Source organism: Micrasema longulum, unplaced genomic scaffold (assembly GCF_059751315.1).
Source record: "Micrasema longulum isolate JH-2025_06_02 unplaced genomic scaffold, ASM5975131v1 h1tg000657l, whole genome shotgun sequence".
NCBI lineage: Eukaryota > Metazoa > Arthropoda > Insecta > Trichoptera > Brachycentridae > Micrasema > Micrasema longulum.
The window spans coordinates 465,466-487,863 of NW_028277853.1; the positions used below are offsets into that span (position 1 = coordinate 465,466).

Here is a 22,398-nt window from a genome sequence, read left to right on the forward strand (position 1 = left end):
GATACAATTTTTAACTTTACATTGCAACATTTATATTCGAGTACATAAGATTTTCGTATATAAATGTAACTTTTTATTTACTCGTGTTATGTTTTCGGCTTATGTTGCATTCCACTTATTATACTTTTTTGTTAATGATTATGATAAATAAACTTATCAATGAAACTTCTTAATTTAGTTTTACTTTTTATTATTTTGACCAACGTGCGCTTTCGCCTAAGTAGGCATCTTCAAGACTCATTTCATAATCATTAACTATAGAGTTTTATCAAGAAATATCAACAAAAACATTAATATTACTTTTTTGTTGTTTTTTATTTAACTTTCATCAAGTTGTTTAGTTTTAAAGATACTTTAATACAATATATTTCATATTACGAGTTACATTGTTATTTATTCACTGCTGTGATTATTTTTGTATTACAATTTTCAAAAAGGGTTCTTTGAATCATTGATTAATAAATAAATAAATATTCTAAAATATTAAAATATTTTTTAAACATTATAATATGTATACCTATAATATATATATGTTTATGTTTGTATGTAAATGTATACATATATATTTATACTTTTTAGAAAGTCATTTCTCAATAGAAAAAAAAGATTATATACGAGTTAATATCAAGAATAAAGAATGTTAAGAGAAATTTAAAACCTAAAAGTAATGCTTTTCTTGAAAATAATTGCAGATTTAAATAATCGAATCCCTTACATATTTCCATTAGTCTATATTCTGTGCATGTATATGTATATTTTGTTTGTTCCTTTTATTTTTCTTTTTATACCCATGTTTTATAATTGTTTTTTAATTTTTGTATACCTAACGTTCTCATTATATTGTTGTATTTTAAATTATAAAAGGCACTTGTGCCGTATAATAAATAAATAAATAAACAAAATAAAAAAATATTCCATCTCCCATCCAAGGTAGGCAAGTTTATAAGTGTTCCCAATGTATTGCTTATTTTTTTAATATCAGTATTCCGTGAGTAAATTTCTTCTAATAAAGTTTTATCAGATGAATAATTTCACTTTTGAACTCAAATATGTAATAGTGATAGCTGTTATTATTTTGAAAAAAAAATTAAACTCCTTAGTATCATCAACTTAAGCGGATCTCTCCTAATACTGTCCACAGGTGCAAAAAAAATATTATAATATAGGGATTATCCAAATATTAAATTGTCACATGTAAGCTCCCCTATAAAGTTTTGGACGTACTAAAATTTTTTGTGGTTAATTTTTAAATTGGTTGATAATCGATTTCGTTATCAGCCTTTTAATATTTTTTTGTTGTTATAATTTGTTTCAATAACACGTGATGGCATTTAAACTTTACAACTGGAGTAATGGTTCCATTTTTGTGTCCACGTAAATTTCAATTTCTTCGTTGAAACATTATGAAATATCCACAATAAGGCTGTATCCATCAACTGACAATGGAGGGGGGTGGTCGTTTCTTGAGGGCCGGGCGAATTGAGGTGTGAAGAAGGAAGAAATCCTTTAATTAAAATGTAACCGGGTTCCTCTTTCTTTTCAAACAAATTAGGCTGATATTTTTTTTATACCTACTGTGAACAGATTTATTAATAAAGTAATTTTTTGTATTTAAATCAAAGTGCCACTGTAATAATTGAAGATATTCGAAGCGCGTGTAGTACGGAAGACATCTCGAGGGGGGGAAGATAACAAAAATGATACTGGAACGAACATGTAGATAAACAGAATGCTGAAAACAGGCTTCCACGTATCGCGCTTCAAGGAAACCCCGAAGGCAGACCACTAAAAAGATGGCGGGATGCTGGCAATCAACTTTACTGGAGACAGATGCAGCGGCACAAACAGATCTTTTGGATCTATGAAAGGAAAAAGAAGAAGATGTACCATGTTTCTCCATGATTTGTTTGTAAGTATGTTAATATTTTATGTGAATTTAAGCATACGAAATATTAATGTCTGCTACTACCCTTAGTCATCATTATTTTCCGACAATATCATATTCTCAAGTAATACAAGATACTCAAGTAATTATTACAAAATTTATTCAGTACCTGTAGGAACAACTACTAACTTTATCTTCAGGTTACAGGGCAAGTTGTTGTGTATCGGATCGGTTTAAACTTATCAAATAACCAAGAAGGCACACAGTCTGAGATGCGAGACAGGAGCGTGATGTACCTACTAAACGACTACATACTCCTATACAGTATTTTCAGTAATTTTGAGTAATAAATTATAAAAACAGAATTGATGAATTTCGAGTTCTAGAATTAGCTAAACAATGCAACATTTTAGCAAGAAAAACTCCGCTTATAACAGCAAATAGGGATAATATTCAGCCTACGCGACAAAATTTCCACGCGTCGTCATTACTTTTAGTGCAACCTTTTATCGCATTCAAATTTACACATACTGAAGTACTCATCTCCCTGTGTCCGAACGGATAATGAAAACAGTTATGTATGTTTTTGACTCGACGGCTACTCTTTGGTAAAATTCTTTAAAAAATGAAAACGAGTGGAGAAACGTCCGTCTTGTTGTGCATCCTTTTACGTATTGACGTTTTCTACGTCTACTATCGAATCTTCATTTTGCGAGTTTACAGGAGAGCAAAAAGAAACCTTGATATTTTTTTACAGAACTTATCAGAAGCTGTAATTGCCAAACATGTATCTTTCGTATTTTAATAGGCACATGTTTGTCATTTTTTTTTTTTTTTGAGCTTTGTTTTTGCTTTCCTGTAAACCTTGCAAAATGCAGATTTGATAGTACAAGTAGGGACCGTCGATACTTACTGTTATACAAACATAGTGGTTAGAGTTTTAGCCTACCGTTCATGTGACCACAAGTCTTACCATGGCTGCGTATATCCAATGCATATCCAGCCATTGGTTTTTGGCCCCATTTTTCACCCACCATGCGGCAACCAATGCACAGTACTATTTTGGCCTTTCTGATCTTCCTGATTGTACGAGCAAATTCCTAGTTAGTCTTTGAACTAAGATTATTACCAGATACGTGACATCCTTAGAAAAGTTAATAGTTTTATCAAAAGCAGTAGGAAGCATAAGAACAGCTAATTTCCTTTCCTTGGCGAAAGGGGCTATATTTGTTTTGCTGGCATTGACAGAAAGTTAAGACTTTTTACACCGGATTTCAATCTTCTTCTAGGCCATCGGCACGAGACGCGATACGGTACTCAGGCATTTACCCGCAATTGAGACCACCAAGCTATCAACATATCTTTGAGTCATATTTAGACATACTCAAAACATTGTTTCAAATATGTCATTATCTATACGAGAAAAGTAATAGAACACATTTAGATATTTTTTGGTCTATTTGAGCATATTAGAATATTTCTATTAAATTATTGTACATCTTTATATAAATAATTTTTCTGTACATGTGATGTCGTTAAACTCCTCTTAAATGGCTTAACCGATTTATGTGCGTTTTGCATAAAAATGAGCTTTGCGCTACGCATATTTGTAGATCTTAATATCTTCAAACCAATGTGATAAAAAAAGTTAGGAGTAACTCTTTTATTCCTACTAGGGTTGCATTTGACGAGAATGCATTTACCAAAAAAATGGAAAGATGTAATTTTTTGCATGTAAAAAAAGTTTGTATTTGAATGTTGACAAACGGCATTTATATATTGTGGGACTCAATCGGATTCTTTCTTCTAATTCCTTATAATTTCATCGCGTTTATTTCTTTTAACTGGATTTTTGGTAACACTAAAATAGCATTACCTAACGTTCACGACATTTTTGTAAATTGTAATTCCTAAATAAAGTGCATCCCTGTTGCTAGAAAAGTAGAAATTGACATATGCAAAATCAATTATGTATTTAAAAAGTACTGTTTAGGAATTCGAACATAAAAAAATACCTAGAAACCTACTTAAATTCAATATTTGAATATTAATAATATTTATCACACGTATACAAGAATTATATATATGGCTGGTGGTATTGCACTTTTTTTTTGCTTTAAGCAACAGCAAATCACATAATGACGATACAAAATATTGAAATGTCGAACTCAATATCAGTAGTTTATCGGAAATTCGAATACCAAAAAAAGGTTTGGCGAACCAACGTGACCAACGTGAACCCACGTTTGGGCAGGACAACGTCTGTCTGGTCCGCTAGTATAATATATTATTTTAACTCTTAAAATACTGCAGTTAAATCCCTCTAGAGACGGTGCTATAACATCGTATTAGATTAAGCAAAATACGACATATTTTTAAATACAGGTATTTAAAAGGAAATTCTTACACATATTTGTATTGTTTAATAAGCTCTCATCCATTAATTTTAAATATAATCATTTGATTTCGGTCAGTTATACTAAAATACGACAGTAATATTAATAATAATAATATTTGGCTGATTTATATAGCACCATTTTTTGAAAAATCACCTCAAGGGCGCTTTACAATTGTATAGCTAAACTTACATTCTAACTTAACTAAAGTGATATATTATATTTTCAGATTTAAAATTGAGGGTATGATAGTCTAAAGAAGTGGGATTTTAGTTGGGATCTGAACTGACTGGGACTGTCGATGATTCGTAAGTTTGAAGGCGATTGGTTCCAGGCAGAGGGGCCGGCAACGGCAACGATCTCCAAATCTAGTGTTTGGGGAGCGCCGGATTTCGACATGTTTTCCTCTCCCTGAATCAAATTCTGACCTAGAGTAGATTTTTTTCGACATGTATTTTCCCTAATACAAAGATCCGATAGGTATTTTACAGCCATTATATGAAGGGATTTGAATACTGTCCAGCAAAGCTTGTATTTTATTCTCTCTGGGCTTTTTAACTAGTACAAATCTCGAAGATGCTGTGAGACGTGAGAATATTTTTTTACTCCCGTAATAAGCATTGCTGCTGCATTGAAAACAGATTGAAGTTTTTAGTTTGATATTTTGGGAGATTTGCGTATATTCCATTACAGTAATCTAGACGCGAAACGACATAAGCATTTACAAGAGCTTTAGTTGCATCTATAGAAATACTTCTCCGCACGGATTTGATCCGTCGGAGATGGAAGAAACCAGCACCACATTATTGAAAAAAAAAAGAAATAAGTAAATCGAATATTGTATTCCTTGTAGACTCGTGTGACATCATAGGCTACACAAGGGTACAAAAAATAAACAAAAAAATACTGTTTGGACTTTTGATAGTTGATGTGATCAATTTAAAGCGTCTCGACTATAATAGAAACTAATACATATTGATATAAGGTTAATGATTTTTTTCAAATAAATAATTGGTCGACAATATACATTACGTACTGAAGATACATGTTCAATCTGCTTCTAATCGCATTTTCCCCGCACCGACAGTTTTTTCTCACATCGCCGCTAGTCACGTCACAGTTCAAGGCTAACATAAGCCAGACCGCGCGGTGTACCGTGGCATGCAGCCGTACGCTGTACTCGATACACTCAACTGACTAGTGGCTGTTTAACATGGATCAGAAAACTGAATTTAAAAAATACGCAATTCTTAGCAAGAAATTCATTAGCCCTGTAAATGCTTCGACTAACATTTTTGTTTCTGTAAAATGTCTCTGATTCAATAAATGTAGAAGAAATCTTACAAGATAATTTCGCTTTAGCTACAGCTAATTTCGCAAAGGCTAATTTCATCAACATATTACACGTTCCATTTTATGCCTCGAAATTTGTTTGCTAGCATGCGCAATAAGTAATCTCTCTCTCTCTCTCTAGATTTAATACTCTGAGATAGATTAGTTTGCAACAAAGCCGTCCATCTCCTCTGCTACTCCGGTCCGTCCAGTGAGGTCCTCTTTAAATCTTCGTATGACCTGCAGCTCATATCTGCCCACAAATTCTCTTATAGGAGATCCTCGTGACGCTCTTTTTGTCTAATCCATCTATCACATCTTTCAAAGATGGTTTTAAGCAGTTGTCTTTCTCCTTCGATTTTACAAATAACCTTGTCATCCGTGACGCGGTCTCTCCAGAAAATTCCTGTAATTATTCCATAGGACCAGATCTTTAAAGCCTTTAGTCTCTTTTTGTCTCTTAAAGATAGACACGATGTCACTCATCTGTACATTAAGACACTTCACACAAACGTTTTAACAAGAAACTTACGTGGTGTCAGACCTACATTATATTATTAAAAAATACGCAACAAATACACGTTTTGCCCACAATTCTGAGTAAAAAAATAATTAATTAAATATCGAATTAGAAATGGTTTGGGTTCTTACAAGACTCCTTTGCCTAAAATGAAATTGCCCCATAGAGGTCAGTAAAGATGATAGAAGACTATATTATTTTTCATTTGCATATGGATCTCGCTTATCCTACATTCCCACATATGCTTATGCACGCGTGACGACTATTCCGAATTTATATGCTTTAAGTATTTGGCCATGCCTTTCTCGGTCTTTCTCATTTTCCACATCCATCAACATTTGCATCGTATTTTTTTTAGGTGATCTTTCATCGTCCATCCGCTTTTCATATCCAAACCAACGCAGAACTTATTTCTTGATTTTATTGATAGTGCTTGTCTCCGTCTTATATAATACACAGTCATCCGAGGAATCGCATTTCAACAGCATTTAGCTCACTTTCATCCTTTTTTCCCAGATTCCATACTTTGCTTCCATACATCAGAGTTGGCACCGGGGCTCCATTGTAAACTGCGAATTTTTTTGTCAAGGTTGATAAAGTTTGAAGTGCATAGCTCACTTTGTTCCCGGTACTCACACTCCTTCCGATATATTTATATTATTCCATTCCTAGTCAACATACTTCCCAGATACACAAACTTCTCTACCTGGTTCATTATCAACTCGTTCAAATCCATTTCACATTGAGTCATACTTTCGTTTCTTTTAAAAACAATTACATTCGATTTTTTGGCATTCATTAGCAAATTTCTTACCATGCAAGTATCATTATTTTTTTCTAGCGAGAATTGCAGGTCCTCTAAGTTGCTAACAAGTAGCATGGCATCATTAGCATACAAAAAATAATTAATATTAAAATCATCAATTTTTGTTCCCATTCATAAACTTTTCAGTTTTTTCATACAGCTATCGATATATACGTTGAACAGTTATAGTGACATCATAAATCCGTGTTTGACTCCTTTAGAAATGTCAAACCACGATGTTTATGATTTATTTACACTAACACATGTTGTGTTGTCCTTATACAGAGAAGCAATAGCCCGTGTCAGATTGCTATTTAATTGGAACTCCAATAATACTTTCCGTAATTTATCTCTGTCAACTCTACGAAAGGGTTTTTGCAGATCGACAAATGGGTAAAAAAAAAACTTTTGGTTTTCATAAAGATTTTTTTCTGTCGTGTTTTGTAAAGCAAATATTTGATCCATTTCATTCATAAACCGCTCTGTATATCCCACACTCTATCCTTGGTAACTTGTTTTACTCTCAATCAGTATTATTCTGTATATTTTTCCAACAGCGCTCAAAAGGCTGATTGCTCTATAATTTTTACATTCACCCTAAAGCCTTTGCCCTTGTGTAGAGGCATAACAACAGTCCTATTGTCATTTGAAATTCCCGAGTGGTCTCTGTGACCGCATATGTGTAATAACTCTTTTAAATTTGGATTAAGCTTTTTTTGTTCAGTTGGAAAAATGGACGTCAAGGATGAAAATTTGAGTCATTGGTCAACCTACTACTTTTTAAAAAAGGATTAAACCCATTTAAAAAGGCGAAAACAGTTGCAGTAATCTAAACAAAGATGTAGAGAGAGAGATTTCGCAAAACCACAAGATTGTCAGTTAACTTCAGATTTTGAATCCATTGAATATAATACTAAAGATCCAAGTCAAAAACAAATCACAGTTAGATATCCTTAATCTTTGGATCAATTAAATAAAACTCCTACTCTACTTTATAAAGAATCTTTTAAAGATGACCAACCTGTGACAGACCGTAACTATTTTCTAAAATAATATCTTTCGTTGGTCATCTTTAACACCATCTTGTCAAGAAAACCAGGCATCACAGTGTTGTTCATGAATTACCTGGGTTGAGATCAAGGTAGCAAGCATTTTTTTTTTCTGCAGTTAAATTACTTTAAGCTTTAGCTAAGTTTTTGGGATCCGGAAGGATATTGTAGTGTGGGCCAATCAGGAACATCTCAGCATTTGCTCATCTGGAGAGAAAATCAAATAAAACTTTTCAGAAGAAGCTGGCCTGTTGACCGTAATCAACAAGCCCTCCGTTCCACTAGAAGAGTGTTCGAAATTTTATTCCCTATTTTGGTTTATTTGACCAATTTCCTGCATTTTATTGACTATGTATGATACTACCTCTTGTGTGAGTTCTTTATTACCTATCACAGATGTAATGTCGCTAAGCTCTTCACCCAGGCTTCTGCATCGCGTCTCCGCCTGTTGTCTTTGAAAGCTGAAAAGGGGGCAATGCATCAAGAGCGAGCACAGCTAATTAAACTACAGTAAGAACGGCGATCAGAAAATATCCATCTAACGCACGAGCTTCGGTGGAAAATTTGAAAGATTTTGGGTAGAAATTAAGATGTTCTCCAAATAGAAGAAACGCTCGAAATCCAATAACACGTTTTACTTGCTATGTGAAAATATACACATTCATGTTTTACTTGTAAAAGGCCGATTTGTATGGAATGTAGTAGACAATTTTGTAAGAGGTATCGCAAAAAAATGTGAAAAGAGATGCACTGTAATATTTATACATTTGCTGCTTTTTTCTTCTATTTTGTTCTATTTCAAGTAAGTTGAATAATCGAGTTATCGAAAATAAAAATACATTTTTAGAATTTGTCTTTTTGAGTTGCCCGTATTTTTAGTATTTTTAAGAGATAAAGCATTTTTTTAAAGTTACATAATCATACAGAAAATAGGTCATAATTTTTACGAAGTTAAGAAATACGCATTTGCAGAAACAACTTGCGTATTTCATTTAATGTAATTTAACATGAAATTATTTGTTTAACAAAGTTAAAATAATAATAATTGAAAAAAAACGTAATTAATCTTAATTAACCTAATTATCATTAACATAATAAACAATATAAACTAAAAAAGTCATAAAAAACATAACCAACTTAAATGGACTAAATTTTATAAACAGTACACACATTTTACCTATTTAGCTTAATCCACCATTGATCTGTGCGCAACCCACCTCCACTATCCATTTCTTAGTAGCAATTTTATATTGTGAGTACTTACTAATTGTCCTTATGGATAATGGAAGTAGATTGTACACTTTAACCGACTAGTAGGCCAATCCTCTTTGACCGAAGGTTGTATTAATTTATTTATTTTTTGCAGCATCAGGGTGGAGTATCTAGTAACTCTTGTATTTGTGGAAGGAGTAATGGAAGGTAGAGAATAATGGTTGTGTGTGTATAGTAACAGAACTTTTGAATAAAATTATTTTATAGATTTTACATAAAGATCTTCGAATATACCGAGGGAGCTAGTTCTGATTGGGACTCATAAGATAATTTTTATTAAAGCTTTTGGTGCAATTATTATTTGTTTGATCAATGTGTCATTTGCACATCCCCATCCAATTATTCCATATTCCAAAACTGATTGACTTATTGAATAATATACTTTTACAAGTTCTTTTAGGCTAATTATATTTCTTATGGGTATAATAATTAAGTGGTTAAGGTCATTTAGTGGGTGATTGCTTTTCTTGCCTTTATTCTTGAACGGGCCAGCATCGTGATGTGACAAGACGCTACGCAGAAAAATGCTTTCGTTTGTAATGAAAAAATGCTTAAATTACACTTTAACTGTGGAAAACAGAATAGATTTATCGTTTTATTCAAAAATGCAATCCAATTTATTGATTAGGAGGTAATTACTTTTTAAGTACGGTTTTCGAAGAAATGGCTGTCAGCTTGTGTTTTATCCACGGTAACGACTTGCACAGAAAAAAATATGAACTAAGAAAATTTATATATCTCTTTCTAACATGAATGATTACACGCGTAGAGTGGTATTTTTTATTATTTTCAAATTGCTGAGGGCAACGCAATATTTGCTATATCTTAGATGTACCTAGTGTATTAAGAACGTTTTTGTTTATTGTACGTCAGTGAATTAACATGTAACAATATCTCCTGAGTATAAAAATCTGATTCTTTTATGGCTAGTTTTTTGGTCCGTGTAATACAGCTACAATACCCATCTTGCGTTAATGAAGAATGGCAGAAAGTTTAGTAGCGAGGTAATGATAAATTAAGTGGGGTCGATAGAACTCAACAAAATATAAACACTTGCACAGCAACACAATTGAACTGTATTGTCCCACTTGTATCAAACTCCTTCAGTAAAAGACAATATAATAAAATTGATCCAGAAATGTTAAATGATTTAATGCCAAATATAGAGGACTCTAATTATAAAACAAGTTTTAAAATAAAAATAACTGCACATATAAAAAGGGTAGCGAGAGATTTTTTTAAAAATATATGTCGATAAGTAAACGTATTGTTTATATTTTTATGTATTGCATTAATTTATTTTTGTTTTTTTTTGTACATTTTACTATATTTTTATGTTTAAGTAACATCATGTATTTTTAGCATAAACGAAGTACTTTTGATTTATATAATAATGATTATTTAATTTTAACATTTGATTAACTATGCATTTATAATTAAATGGTTTAAGTATTGTTATTGTTATATTAGGATATAACTTTTGGCGGTTGTTTTCTATACATGGACAACTGTACTAAAGAGATATTATGTATGGGTATTGGAGCTGAAATGGATAATTTTTCAGTAAGCTGCTTGTTGCATGCTGATGATGCAGTTCTGTTAGCAAGCAGCAACGAGGGTTTGCAACGAATAGTCTCTAGAACCTTAAATGTATGCCTGGAGAGCAAATTGGCGGTGAACAAAAGTAACTCAAAAGTGATGGTATTTGAAAGGGGGAGTGAGCTTACTGACTGCATAATAAATATAAACAACGAATGTTTTGAACAATAAGAATAATTTGTGCATCTAGAAAGCATGTTTTCAAGAGATGAAAGAGTAGAAAAAGATGTTGAAAGGAGAGTGAATGCAGGCAACAAAAATATGTTAATCGAAGCTAAACTGGCAGTGCACAACGGAGTTTTAGTCCCAACTCTTATGTATAGAAGTGAAACATGGAACTGTTAGACAAAGAATAAAAGCCGAGTGAACGCGGTTGAAATGCGATCTCTTAGGCGAATGTGTAAGAAATTCATAAATGACAGGGTTACGAATGATGAAATCAGGCGACAGTGTAAATCTGAGTCATGTATAATTGATAAGATTTAAAAAAAGGTCTCTGAGATGGTTTGGTAGTGTAGAACGAATGGACGACAAAATAATGGTATAACAAGTATATATGGCGAAAATAAACGGTAACGTGATACGAGGACGACCAAGGAAGACGTGGCATGATCAGATAAACCAAAATCTTAAGTCTAGTCATGTCAAAAGCAGACAGAACCGAAGGGCATGTATGACAAGATGCATGAATGTGGAAGAAGCTAGAAATATATGCCGGGATAGACGTGTGTGGCGGTCCATTCTCTTTGCCTACTTCTACGGGAAATTGGCGAACTGGCAGTAGCAGTAGTAGTCACTATCGCTTTTGATTGACTTGTAAAGTTACGCTTCACATTTATTTAGTGTGATTAGTTTTGTTACTTATATTTATACGAATAACGTATAAGTATTTATAAATACACATGCACACGCAGCTTGTTCATAAATGTACGCAGAAATGTGACATGGTTTTTATGGGGTTTTGGAAAGTTCTAGTTCCCAAAATAAACTTTTCAACAATAAAGAAAAACTGTCGAGACACGCCGATGGTAAATATCTATCGTACCCGGGGTAAAAATACGCGAATACGTTTGTCCGAAGAAAGGTCATAACGCGTTACCTCTCAAGATAAAACATTATTAAGTATACTGACAAAGTTTGCTTATAACGATTTTGCTTAACCAAAGAAACAGGTTCGATTTTTTTAAATAAAACTATTGACCTATTAGTACACATTGACGCACCTTGAGCCCTCTAAAATATAACACTTAACTCATGCCCAAACGCTGTCATGGCTAACGCGTATTAAGTCATTTTTTAATCACCAGCTGGTTTTGACGTGCGCTTGATATTTCATTTGAAACCCAAATGCCCGATTGTGCGTAAAAACATGTAGCAACTATTCGGATATAAGGAAAAGGGATGGGATAAGTTTGCGTTATTAAGTAGGAACCTAAGTACTAATTAATTGATTTTTAATTTTAGAATTCTTTTTCTAAATGTCAAACTCTGCTTTTCCACCAACAGAGGTGCACTTCATGTAGAAATAGATTTTCAAAAATATCAGTTCATATTTATTTATCATTAGAATAGAATTGTCAGGAATTTAAGGAAAGAATCTGATTGTTATCCATAAAAAACAAAAATTGTTTGTAAACATTTAAAAACAAACTTTTTTTGTGAATACACAAAAAAACAAAGCCCTTTATTTTTTTTGTATGTGCATTCTCGTTGAATGCAGCCCTAGTGAACGATGAATAAAACTTTTACGCTCCTAACTTTTTTTTACTTAGCAGATTAAAGATTTTTAAAGCTTTAAATATACCCAAGACAAAACTCGTCGTTTTGCTGAAAACCGCATGTAATTGGACCAGTAGTTATTTAGTCTATCTAGGACACACACGCGAACATTGCATTTTATATATATTGATACAGATTTAAAATATTATTTCTCGAAATAAATGTCGATACAATAAATAATATTATAAAACAATAAGTCATATGACTGTTTGTCTGTTGACTGGTCAGTTTGCTTTTAATTCTTTTTTAACCTCAATTACTGATGGATGACTTAAAAATAATATTTACTTTAAAATTGACCCACAACAGTCTATTGACTTGGTTAAATAGTAGAGCTTAAAGAACAAAATTTCTTCATTATAAAATTATTAATTACAAGAAGGTATGTTTACTTAAGAAGGTACTTTTACTAACACCATTGAGTTCATGGATCATCAAAATATTTTATCATTTTAATAAATTTTAAGATTACGATTATTGCATTTAACTAATTCCCAAAGATTAACTTAAATATAACATAAAAGTTTTATTGGCAAGTATTGTTTATTACAAACTCTCATTGCGCAGGCGTACAGGTAAACATGCCTCCTCTACTCTTACGTCACATGGTGGAAAGAGTGTCACGTTATACGGCCGACGTTGATAGAGAAAGAGAAGGATGTTTCAATTTCAAGCAGACGCTTACCTGTTACGTCCTCGGCGGATCCTAGCGTGAGACAGGAAGCGAGGTTGTTAAGTGCGGGAGAAAGAGACAAAGTCAGCAGCAACAGACACATTTAAATTGTACCTGTTACGTCAGATGCGAGGAAGCGAGACCACAGGCACAGTTCCAAAATTAGGAGAGAATAGGTGAAGCGCATGCACGAATACTTCCGGCAAATTCGCTGGCTCATACCGAAAGGTTCGTAACTTCGTAGGGTTTTCAGACAATCGGAGCTTGCGAGGAAAGCTCATTTTCGTATCACCCCTCGGCGCAGTGGATCACGGTTGCGCTGCAGACAGGGCAGGTACGATACATCGCTGTAGAGCGAGCGAGACGAGCGCTCGGTAACTCGGCACTCACAATTGTAGGGAGAGTCGCAGGAGGCTTCCATTCTCCTCTCAGCTCTCAGTTTGACGCGAGTGGCCGCCGTGGCTAGACGCGCGCTTTTGGCGAGTCCTGTTAAATTCACTCTTTGCTTTTTTTATCAATCCAATAAATAATATCATTACCGACCGTGATTTGTGTCCTGCTGTCCCCTGGGTGAAGGATCTCCTCTTATAACATCCCGTTGTCTTGTAAATATTTTGAGATTATATTTTTGATTCGATTGTTACTTTTAAATTGTTTTTCTTAACTTGTTTATACCTTTTCACAACAGTATTTTTTTTGAATTTTTAAAGTACAATATTCACCTGTTCGTATTTTTATTAAATTATAAATTGTTTAACATACACTTTATTTTTTTTTTATTAAACAGTCATTTTTATTTGAAAAAATGCAATTTATTCACACGCGAATATTTTCCGTTGGCAGCTCTCGAGCCTGTAACGTCAACTAGCAGGCATCACCAGCAGAGCGTACTCCTCGTGTCCATCTCTCCTGCCCGACAGTCCTTGGTACTAGCGCTATCTCCTTCTATTTCCAGGACTTTCCCGCCAAATTTGCGTCAAACTTTATACAACCATCAGTTCGACCTCAAGTACCACCGTCGAGGTTATATGCGTTAAACGCCGTCCCGATTAATAAACCGTAAGAAATAACATTAATCCGAAAAGCCGCGTTGATGCTATAATAATTTACATTTAATCATAAACCAAAGACTATTTATATCAGACCGAATTTAACTTGGTAGTAATTTTGTGTAAACGCGACCATCCGCTGAGAAAGTTAAGTTGTTATAACTCGGTGATTGTAAAGTTACATATTGTCATCGTAGGGACAATATAAACCGGACGCGTCTAGCGACATATGCGTAATAACTCTATATAATTTATATAAGGACCTAATTGTAAGGCTTAGGTTAACATTTCATTATTCACTTAATGAACAAGAGTGCGTTGAGATAATCAATCAGTAGTGCGTAGAATATAAAATCTCTCTAACTCTTGGTATTTGACAATCTATCGACAATCACGTACCCAAACTTTGGTATATTATCATCTTTTCCTGAGACAATCTAAATCCCACTTCGTGCACGACCTTTTGGCACACGCTGTGTTAATTCTAAGAATAATAAACGTAATTTAGTATTTCTTTCTTGCCTTCGACTCGAATCACTTTTGTGCCAATTGAAAATTTTAAAATCGATTTATCGGCCTATTTATCATATCGTATAATCTTCCTTCGTTTCGTCTATCATAATAAATCATAGTCAATTATTGTGCGTAATTAAATTTATAAAATAAGTCATTTTTAAGAGTGCCGCCAATTTTTTTGTGGGTCACGAATAATCTAAGCTAAATAATATCTAATAATCTCAGCCACTACGCGAGTAACCGGCGCTCAGTATATACGGGAAAGCTATCATCTCCAAATTAGTCCGTTTCATTTACGTCTCCGATAATTCCGGGACGAGGTCCCTCCTCCCGCGCTCCCTCCTCCCCCGCCCCATCCTCCTCCCGGCGAGCCCCCAGGGCGGGTCACCCCGTCCACGACGTATTTTCAATCGTACCTCGCATACTGCCCCTCGGGGGCCGGCGGCCCCGGGTGCCGCTGCGCGCAGTGCTCCGCCGGCCTGAGCGGCCCGGCCCCCGCGCCCCCGCCGCTGTACGAGCCGCCCCCGCTGCCGCCGCTGCCCGTGCTGCATCGGCTGCAGGTGTGCGAGTACCGCGCCCCCAAGGCGGCCCACTTCCTAGCGCCTAGCATGGTGAGTACCCGACCCTTCTCCGTCATTCTTCTCCAGACCACACCGAACCACGGCGCACCGGACACGCCGGCTCTCGTCCGATCGCCGGAGTCCGCTCTCCGTCGGCTCTCCGGCACTGCTCCAGCACTTCTCCGGCACCCATCGCCGTGTGAGACCAGACATTCCGAACCCTTCGTGTCATCGGTGTTTCATGTTTGCTCCCTAGGCGGTGCGCATGGTGTCCACGAACAGCCTCTAGGCTTCTTCTTCCGAGTAGCATAAAAGTTTTATTAACATATTACAATAGAGATGAAGAACATTTTAGATACGGTTATATCGTGAGTATACTGGCAAAAAACCCTGTTTTTTTTATTTGAAGAATTCAAGCATTTAAGTTTTGTTCTAATTGTATTCTTTTATATTTTATTAAAATATAGTAAGATGTTAAGTGCTCATTTAAGAACATGTTAAATTAATAATTGTAATATTAAATTATTTAAAACGTTTTGCCTGAAAAAAATACCTGGTATACGACTGAACCTTAAATTTATTTTTAAAGCTACAGATATATGAAATTTAATATGACTTAGTGTATTTTGCTAGTTTGTAGAGCGTTAAGAACTTGACAAAACTGCATCATTAATTCAAATCCGCATATTTTAGAGTAAACGATTTTGCCAGTATACCCACGATATAAAAGTCTAGGCATCTACAGGTCATAAGCTTTGTAGATGCCTAGACTTTTATATTACCGTTTGTAAAATGTTCTCATCTCTGTTATAATATGTTAATAATAATATGTTAATATTAACAGCTCCCCAGGGAGTTGAATCTAGTCCATGTATACAAAATTTGGACAAACTCAAAATATTGTTTTATGTGAAATAATATAAATATAAAATAAATAAATAAAACGTGGTTAAGGCTCGCTAAAGGTATCCGCAGTATATGGCCCAGCCGACGGTAATGAGTTTCCTTGATGACAGTTGTAGAAACCATTATATGCCCGAAGTTAATTCATTTAAAATAAAATTTAAACGAATGTTAACGTTTTTTCTTTAAAAAACACATAATATTTGTTTAAAACAATTTCCGACAAAGGTACTTAAAATCCAAACTTTTGCATTAAATTAAAAAAATTCCAAGTAATATACAATAAACTTTTTCGGTAAAATGGGTTTTATCGCTTTTATGTTTTTCTATATGTAATTATTGCGTGTCTACACGATGAAAGGCATGGCAAGGCAATTTATTGACTAAAACTAATAACATAATTTTTTTATGGCTCAGCCATATTTTTTTTACATATTTCAAACATAGCATCATCCGGAAATGGATTAAAAGTTGCACTGAAATTAGTTTATAAAACAAACATCAGCAAAGTTTGCACGATCGTTGGACTATGGAGTCCGGACAAGAGAAACAGCTTTAAGGAAACAAAGCTTAGAGCTGCCGAAGGAATTGAAAACGGGTTTCTTGCACGAAATGTGTAGATCAAATAATTCAATATGAAAAGGCGGGAAAAGCGATTCCGTTGAATATATTTTTTAAATAATCATAATAACGTGTTCACCGTGTTAATGAAAATTTTCGACCTACCTAAATAATGGAAAAAAAACTTGTTTTTTTATTATTTCAGTAAAAGAAAAGGTTAATTTATTCTCTAATATCTTATCAACTGGTTGTGCAGCAAATAATCCGTTGATAGTTTATTGTTTAAATCATCCTACCGTTCATAGATGTTTAGTCATTAAAACGTGTTTATGTCTTTTTAACACAATGTAACATAAAAACTAATTTCGTTCGTGCACAGCTCATGAAAATTAGGAGATTATAATGGCTGGGCCATATCCACAGACTGATGAATAATCGTAATTGTAATATTACGCTGTAGATGATGATGATGATGATCAAAATCATAAAGAAACCGTCATGTTATGAAACTGGAAGACATATTTAATTTAATTTCTTGATTTTAAACAAACTGAACTCGTATTTATGTTATTTAACGTGGAAAACCAAAAAGTGCTTAAAATAATAATTTTAGAATAAAAAACATTTGAAATAAAAAAAAATTGCTATTAAACAAACTAATACGGAAATGGGTAGTAAGTAATTTGTTTAAAGCTATAATTTTCTTTGAAATATACAACCTTTGCATTTTTTCCGTTTGTGAAATCCACACAAGAGTGTCTTTCTTTGAAAATTATACGAATTATCTTTTTTAACGTTCTTTTGTGTAGAAAGTCTATTACCTCTAAGAGGATTATTATTTACCGGCCGACTTTTAACAGGGTCAAAGCATTTTCCGTAGAACGAACGCTGCAAAAAGCCTGTCAAAGTTGTTATTGCTCCTCTACGGGTCCACGGGAGTGAGTTACCTTTGCAGTGCCAAAATACAGGACCCGTTTAAGAGTTCGCTGAATGTGTTTGATATTTAATCATGTAGGTTATTTATAAATATGTTTTACGGTGTCTCGCTTTATGTTTAACTAGCGTTAAAACATATTAATCAATCTTCATAGCAATAAACTTTGGTTTTCTACAGAATCCAAACTTCGCTTGAAATAACATGTTGTAATATTAATTAAATGCATACGCAAAAATTTGCCGGTTGATGCCGCCCGTCAATTAATAAATGCGTTTGTAGTGTCTAGAGTCGATCATTGTAATGGTATCTATGCAGGTCTACCAATGAACAAAATGACTCGCCTACAATCTGTATTGAATGCCGCAGCGAGACTTATTTTCGGAATCTCTAAGTTCAGTCATATCACTCCACTACTTCGGGAACTACACTGGCTACGTTTTCCACAGAGGGTCGAATACAAACTCTGTTGGCTTATGTATAAGTCACTGCACAACTCGGCTCCGGAATATCTAAGGGAACTATGCATTCCAGATGAACTAGCTGACAGGCGTCTCACGCTTAGATCAGCTACGTCTACGGCGAGAGGAAAAGTTATTATACCTCTACGCAAACAGCGCACTAAATTTGGTGAGCGCGCATTTGCGGTCGCAGGCCCTATGGCATGGAATGCTCTCCCAGCAGAGGTGCGAGGCTGTGAAAGTGAAGTGATGTTTCGGAAAAAACTTAAAACCCACTTGTTCTCTAAATCATTTGAATAAATCCGTAGCACGTGACAACAAAATAAATTATTTTAATTAAATTACAAATTTAAAAGCTTCAATTAAATTAACTTAACAATAGAATCATAATGTAAAGCGCCCTTGAGGTATTTTATTATGAAAATGGCGCTATATAAGTTATCCACAATAAATAAGCATAAACTGAAAAAAAAGTCGTTAATTTTTACGCTTTTTTCATTGTAACAAAGTGATCAAGATGCTGTTAGGACGAAAACTGGAAGATTTTTTATGAGGGGTATAAAAACATACTTAATACCTTAAAATAAAAACTAAGCGTCTTCAAGCATAATTACACACACGTATAGTTTGAATAATTGTTTATTAATTATTAGTGCGAAGGCCTTATTAGATTTATTTTTCAAAATATATAAAAGATGATACGATCAAATAAAACGTTATTAGGCTGATCGCAAATGATGCATATGTTAGTAGTTTGTGTTTGAAAAAAATTAACCTAGTAACATATTTAATCACCATTCCATTGAATTCGTCGAATTTAAGATTTGAAAATTTTAACGTTTTTCGCGTGCAATTATTGCATTTGTAAGTATGTAAAAACTTTACGTTCGTGAAAATTAAACGAAAAAAAATTAAAAACAATGCCCTTAGAGCATTTTTCTCTACCGTTAACAAAATTTGCACCTATCAAATCAAGGCACGCTCAAATCTGGTGAGCGGCGAGCGGAAGACGCCGGCGCCGACGCCGACGCGACGGTTTGCGCTGGACCTCATCCGTCGGGACGGCGCGGCGCGGCGGCTTACATTGGACCTCACCCGTCGCGACGGCGCGGCGCGGCGTACGTCGGACATGCTGGAAAGACAGGACATTTTATCATGTGCATATTTGAATGCAGGACAAAGAAGACGGTCTTTTTACACGCATTAGCTTTTTTAAAACGGTGTGTGGCTAAATACACGCATAATATATAGCCACACACCGTTTCAAAAAAGAAACTTTGAGCAACTCGTTGAGTTGATAACAGCCATAATTTAGATTTACCCGGTGGCGTTTGTTTTACTTTATGAATGTTAAGTTACGCTTAGGGAATCTCGAAATTCTAGGAATAAATATAATTAAAAACGACGGTCATCAAAACAGTTTCCCAAATACTCGTCTAGAGCGAAAGTACTAATTTGTAAACAAATTCAAAATAAATTTATTACCTGTATTTGTTTATTTTTTTCATTAAAAAACATCATATCTCATAAATTGCTTTCTCAAGATGCAATTCTTCGATAGTTTTATTACAAAGACGAATAAAAAAGTTGCACTACCAAAAAAAAACATTTATTTATCTTTGGCTTTGCTGTCATATTTAAAACTTCAATTTCACTATGCGATCTTTTGTTTCTAGTCTAACTTGCTTGTTCTTCTTTGTTTATATAATAATACATTTGTGACAGTTATCATTGATAATTACTGTTTACCTTTGACATCTTTGCACACATCTTCGTAATATTATACTTTTTAAATTAATATTCTAAATAACATTAAATTTCGGTCTCGCGGTGTAGTGGTCAGCGCATTTGTCTACATGGTTGACATGAAATATTAATTGAAATATCGAGCTTTGGCCTGCTGCAACTTTCGCCTCCAGCTCTGACTGCCCCCAGTCGCCGTTTTCCGATTCGTCACCTGTAAAATTTCTAGTTAAATTGGTCGAATCGAAATAAAAATACAATGGAGGGTGTTTTTACACGACGAAAGATTGACAGTTGAATGCGCAATATCGTATGTGATTATCAATGTTTATGCACTGAGGATTAAATCTACTTGTTTTCAGTCGACATTAGTCGCACGGGTGGTCCAAGAATGCTGTCACTCGTCAATTTACGCTAAGTCGCATACGACTCCAGACGAATGAGTCCAAGGAAAGGCCTCTGGCGGTCGTCAGTTAACTTCGAATTGTTGAGCATTTAATGGACTAAGCTTTCATGTTTTTCATTCGTTTGAACAAAGTTTACAGGTAGCCATTTCTGTTTGCGGCACCTGGATATCTGGAGTGACTGTTTAATTTACTATTTACATCAACTTCTTATTCTGTTATATTTCTTAAACTTTAAGACAATGTCTGATTTTAAAATAATTTTTAAAAATCGCTCATATCTTAATTAATGAATTTGCTTGTTCACGTTAACTGATTAAATTTCAGATTTTCGGATTTTCATTTTTTTTAATAATTATTTTTATAATACAACCTGTCAAGCTGCAGATTTCCAATTTAAAAAAAAAAACCAAAACAGATACTCCTAGATAAAAACTATGTATTACCATGAATGGAAGACAAAAGTGTATTTATTTTTTTTAAATCACATTTTTTTAAGTCAACCATTGCTTTGTACACGCTCCTTCAACCTATTCTGCGTATTTTCAAAATTTAAAATGACTTTTTTTAAATCGGATATTGTCTTTTAACTGTGCGATACTGGCAGGCTAATTTTTGTAAACGACACTTTTGAGATAGTGTCACAAAAAAGTCACATGGACTGAGATCGGAAGATCTTGTGGCCCAGGCGATGTCGCCAAATCGGGAGATCATTTTCCCTGGGAATAATACCCTAGCTGCATTCATTGATGATCAAACTGTGTGGGCAGTTGCACCATCTTTTTTAAACCGTGTGTTTCGATTAAAGAAAGCACCACCTTCAACGTCTCGTCTAAAAAACGAGTCAATCATTTCGTTTTGATTTGGAACAATCAAATTTGTATCAACTAATTTAATTTTCAATTATACGTCAATCGGTTTCGAGATTACTTTCTCCTAATATGTCTCAATAACATTAATGTAATTTTTTTGTATTTTGAGTATAATAAATTATATTTACGTTGTATTTCAGAAATGAAATTGAAAACTCACATACACTCAACGTGTTGATTAAATCAGCTTTTATTCCAACAGAATCACTCTTCCTTCGATACCAGGTTACAATATTGAAAAATTTTACTGATCGTCACAATCCGCTACTTAATTGGCAATAAAAACAGGTGGATAATTATGTTTTTTTTTTAAGAACCCTCGCAAATTGACCTACAGCTTTAATTTTAACTTTTGACTAAACCGTATTATTTAATAAAATAACTTTATTTTGACTATTTTTTTTATCTACAGACCGGTTTCAAAGCTATACAAGCTTCTTGCTCAAGGTAAACCTAAAAAATTAATGATATCCTTGAAAATCATAAATAAATGGTTAAAAGCAAAATTGTATTATTTATTTTATTATTCTGAATAACCGCAAAGTTGATGCTTCAAATATAAAATTTGTATTATTTAAGTTTAATTACAGACGTTCTGACTAAAATCAACGTTGATTGTTTAAAATTTCATTCCAATCTCTTGATGTCATCTGTTTCTGAATTTCGCTCAAAGTTTGCGAGATCTCCGATCGCAGATAATGAAGTTATATCACCACCGCTGCCGCCGCCGCTCAGAGCATTATGAAGAGGATCCTACACTTAACAGCGCATGTTATGGGTGTACAGACTTTAAACGTACATATGCCTGTTAAGTATACGTTTATCAAGTTGCACATTTCGTAAGTTATCAATGAACAATTCCATTTAAATTGCTTTCGCAAACTTTAGCGATGAATCGGATGAGAGGCCCTAGATAGAGGAAATTATATCATAATGTATTTTTATTTATTCATATAAAGATACACATCAAAAATATACATAACCTAACTTATCGCTAACTCTATGAGGCCAAAGGCTCCGTGTTGAGTTGGAATACAACATAATTGTAGTGGCAAAAATTATTCAAAAATAGTAAATAAATGAAA

General features: G+C 34.0%; 1 protein-coding gene across 11 annotated transcripts in view; it reads left to right on the forward strand.

The window, feature by feature from the left end:
• The window catches only part of heph (polypyrimidine tract-binding protein 1 heph), a 728,190-nt gene that overhangs the window by 392,783 nt on the left and 313,009 nt on the right, over nt 1–22,398 (forward strand). Inside the window, exon 1 of one of the 11 annotated variants that reach the window (XM_088229274.1) lies at nt 13,760–13,915. The exons of 8 other annotated variants lie outside the window; for them this stretch is intronic. Coding sequence is in view for 2 of the 3 variants with exons in the window: in XM_088229271.1 (XP_088085397.1) it covers nt 15,484–15,486 (3 nt within the window). In the remaining variant the exon portion in view is untranslated. Of the gene's footprint in view, nt 1–13,759; nt 13,916–15,350; nt 15,487–22,398 lie in introns of those variants that run through there. 2 more of the 11 variants (XM_088229271.1, XM_088229269.1) reach the window with 2 other exon arrangements.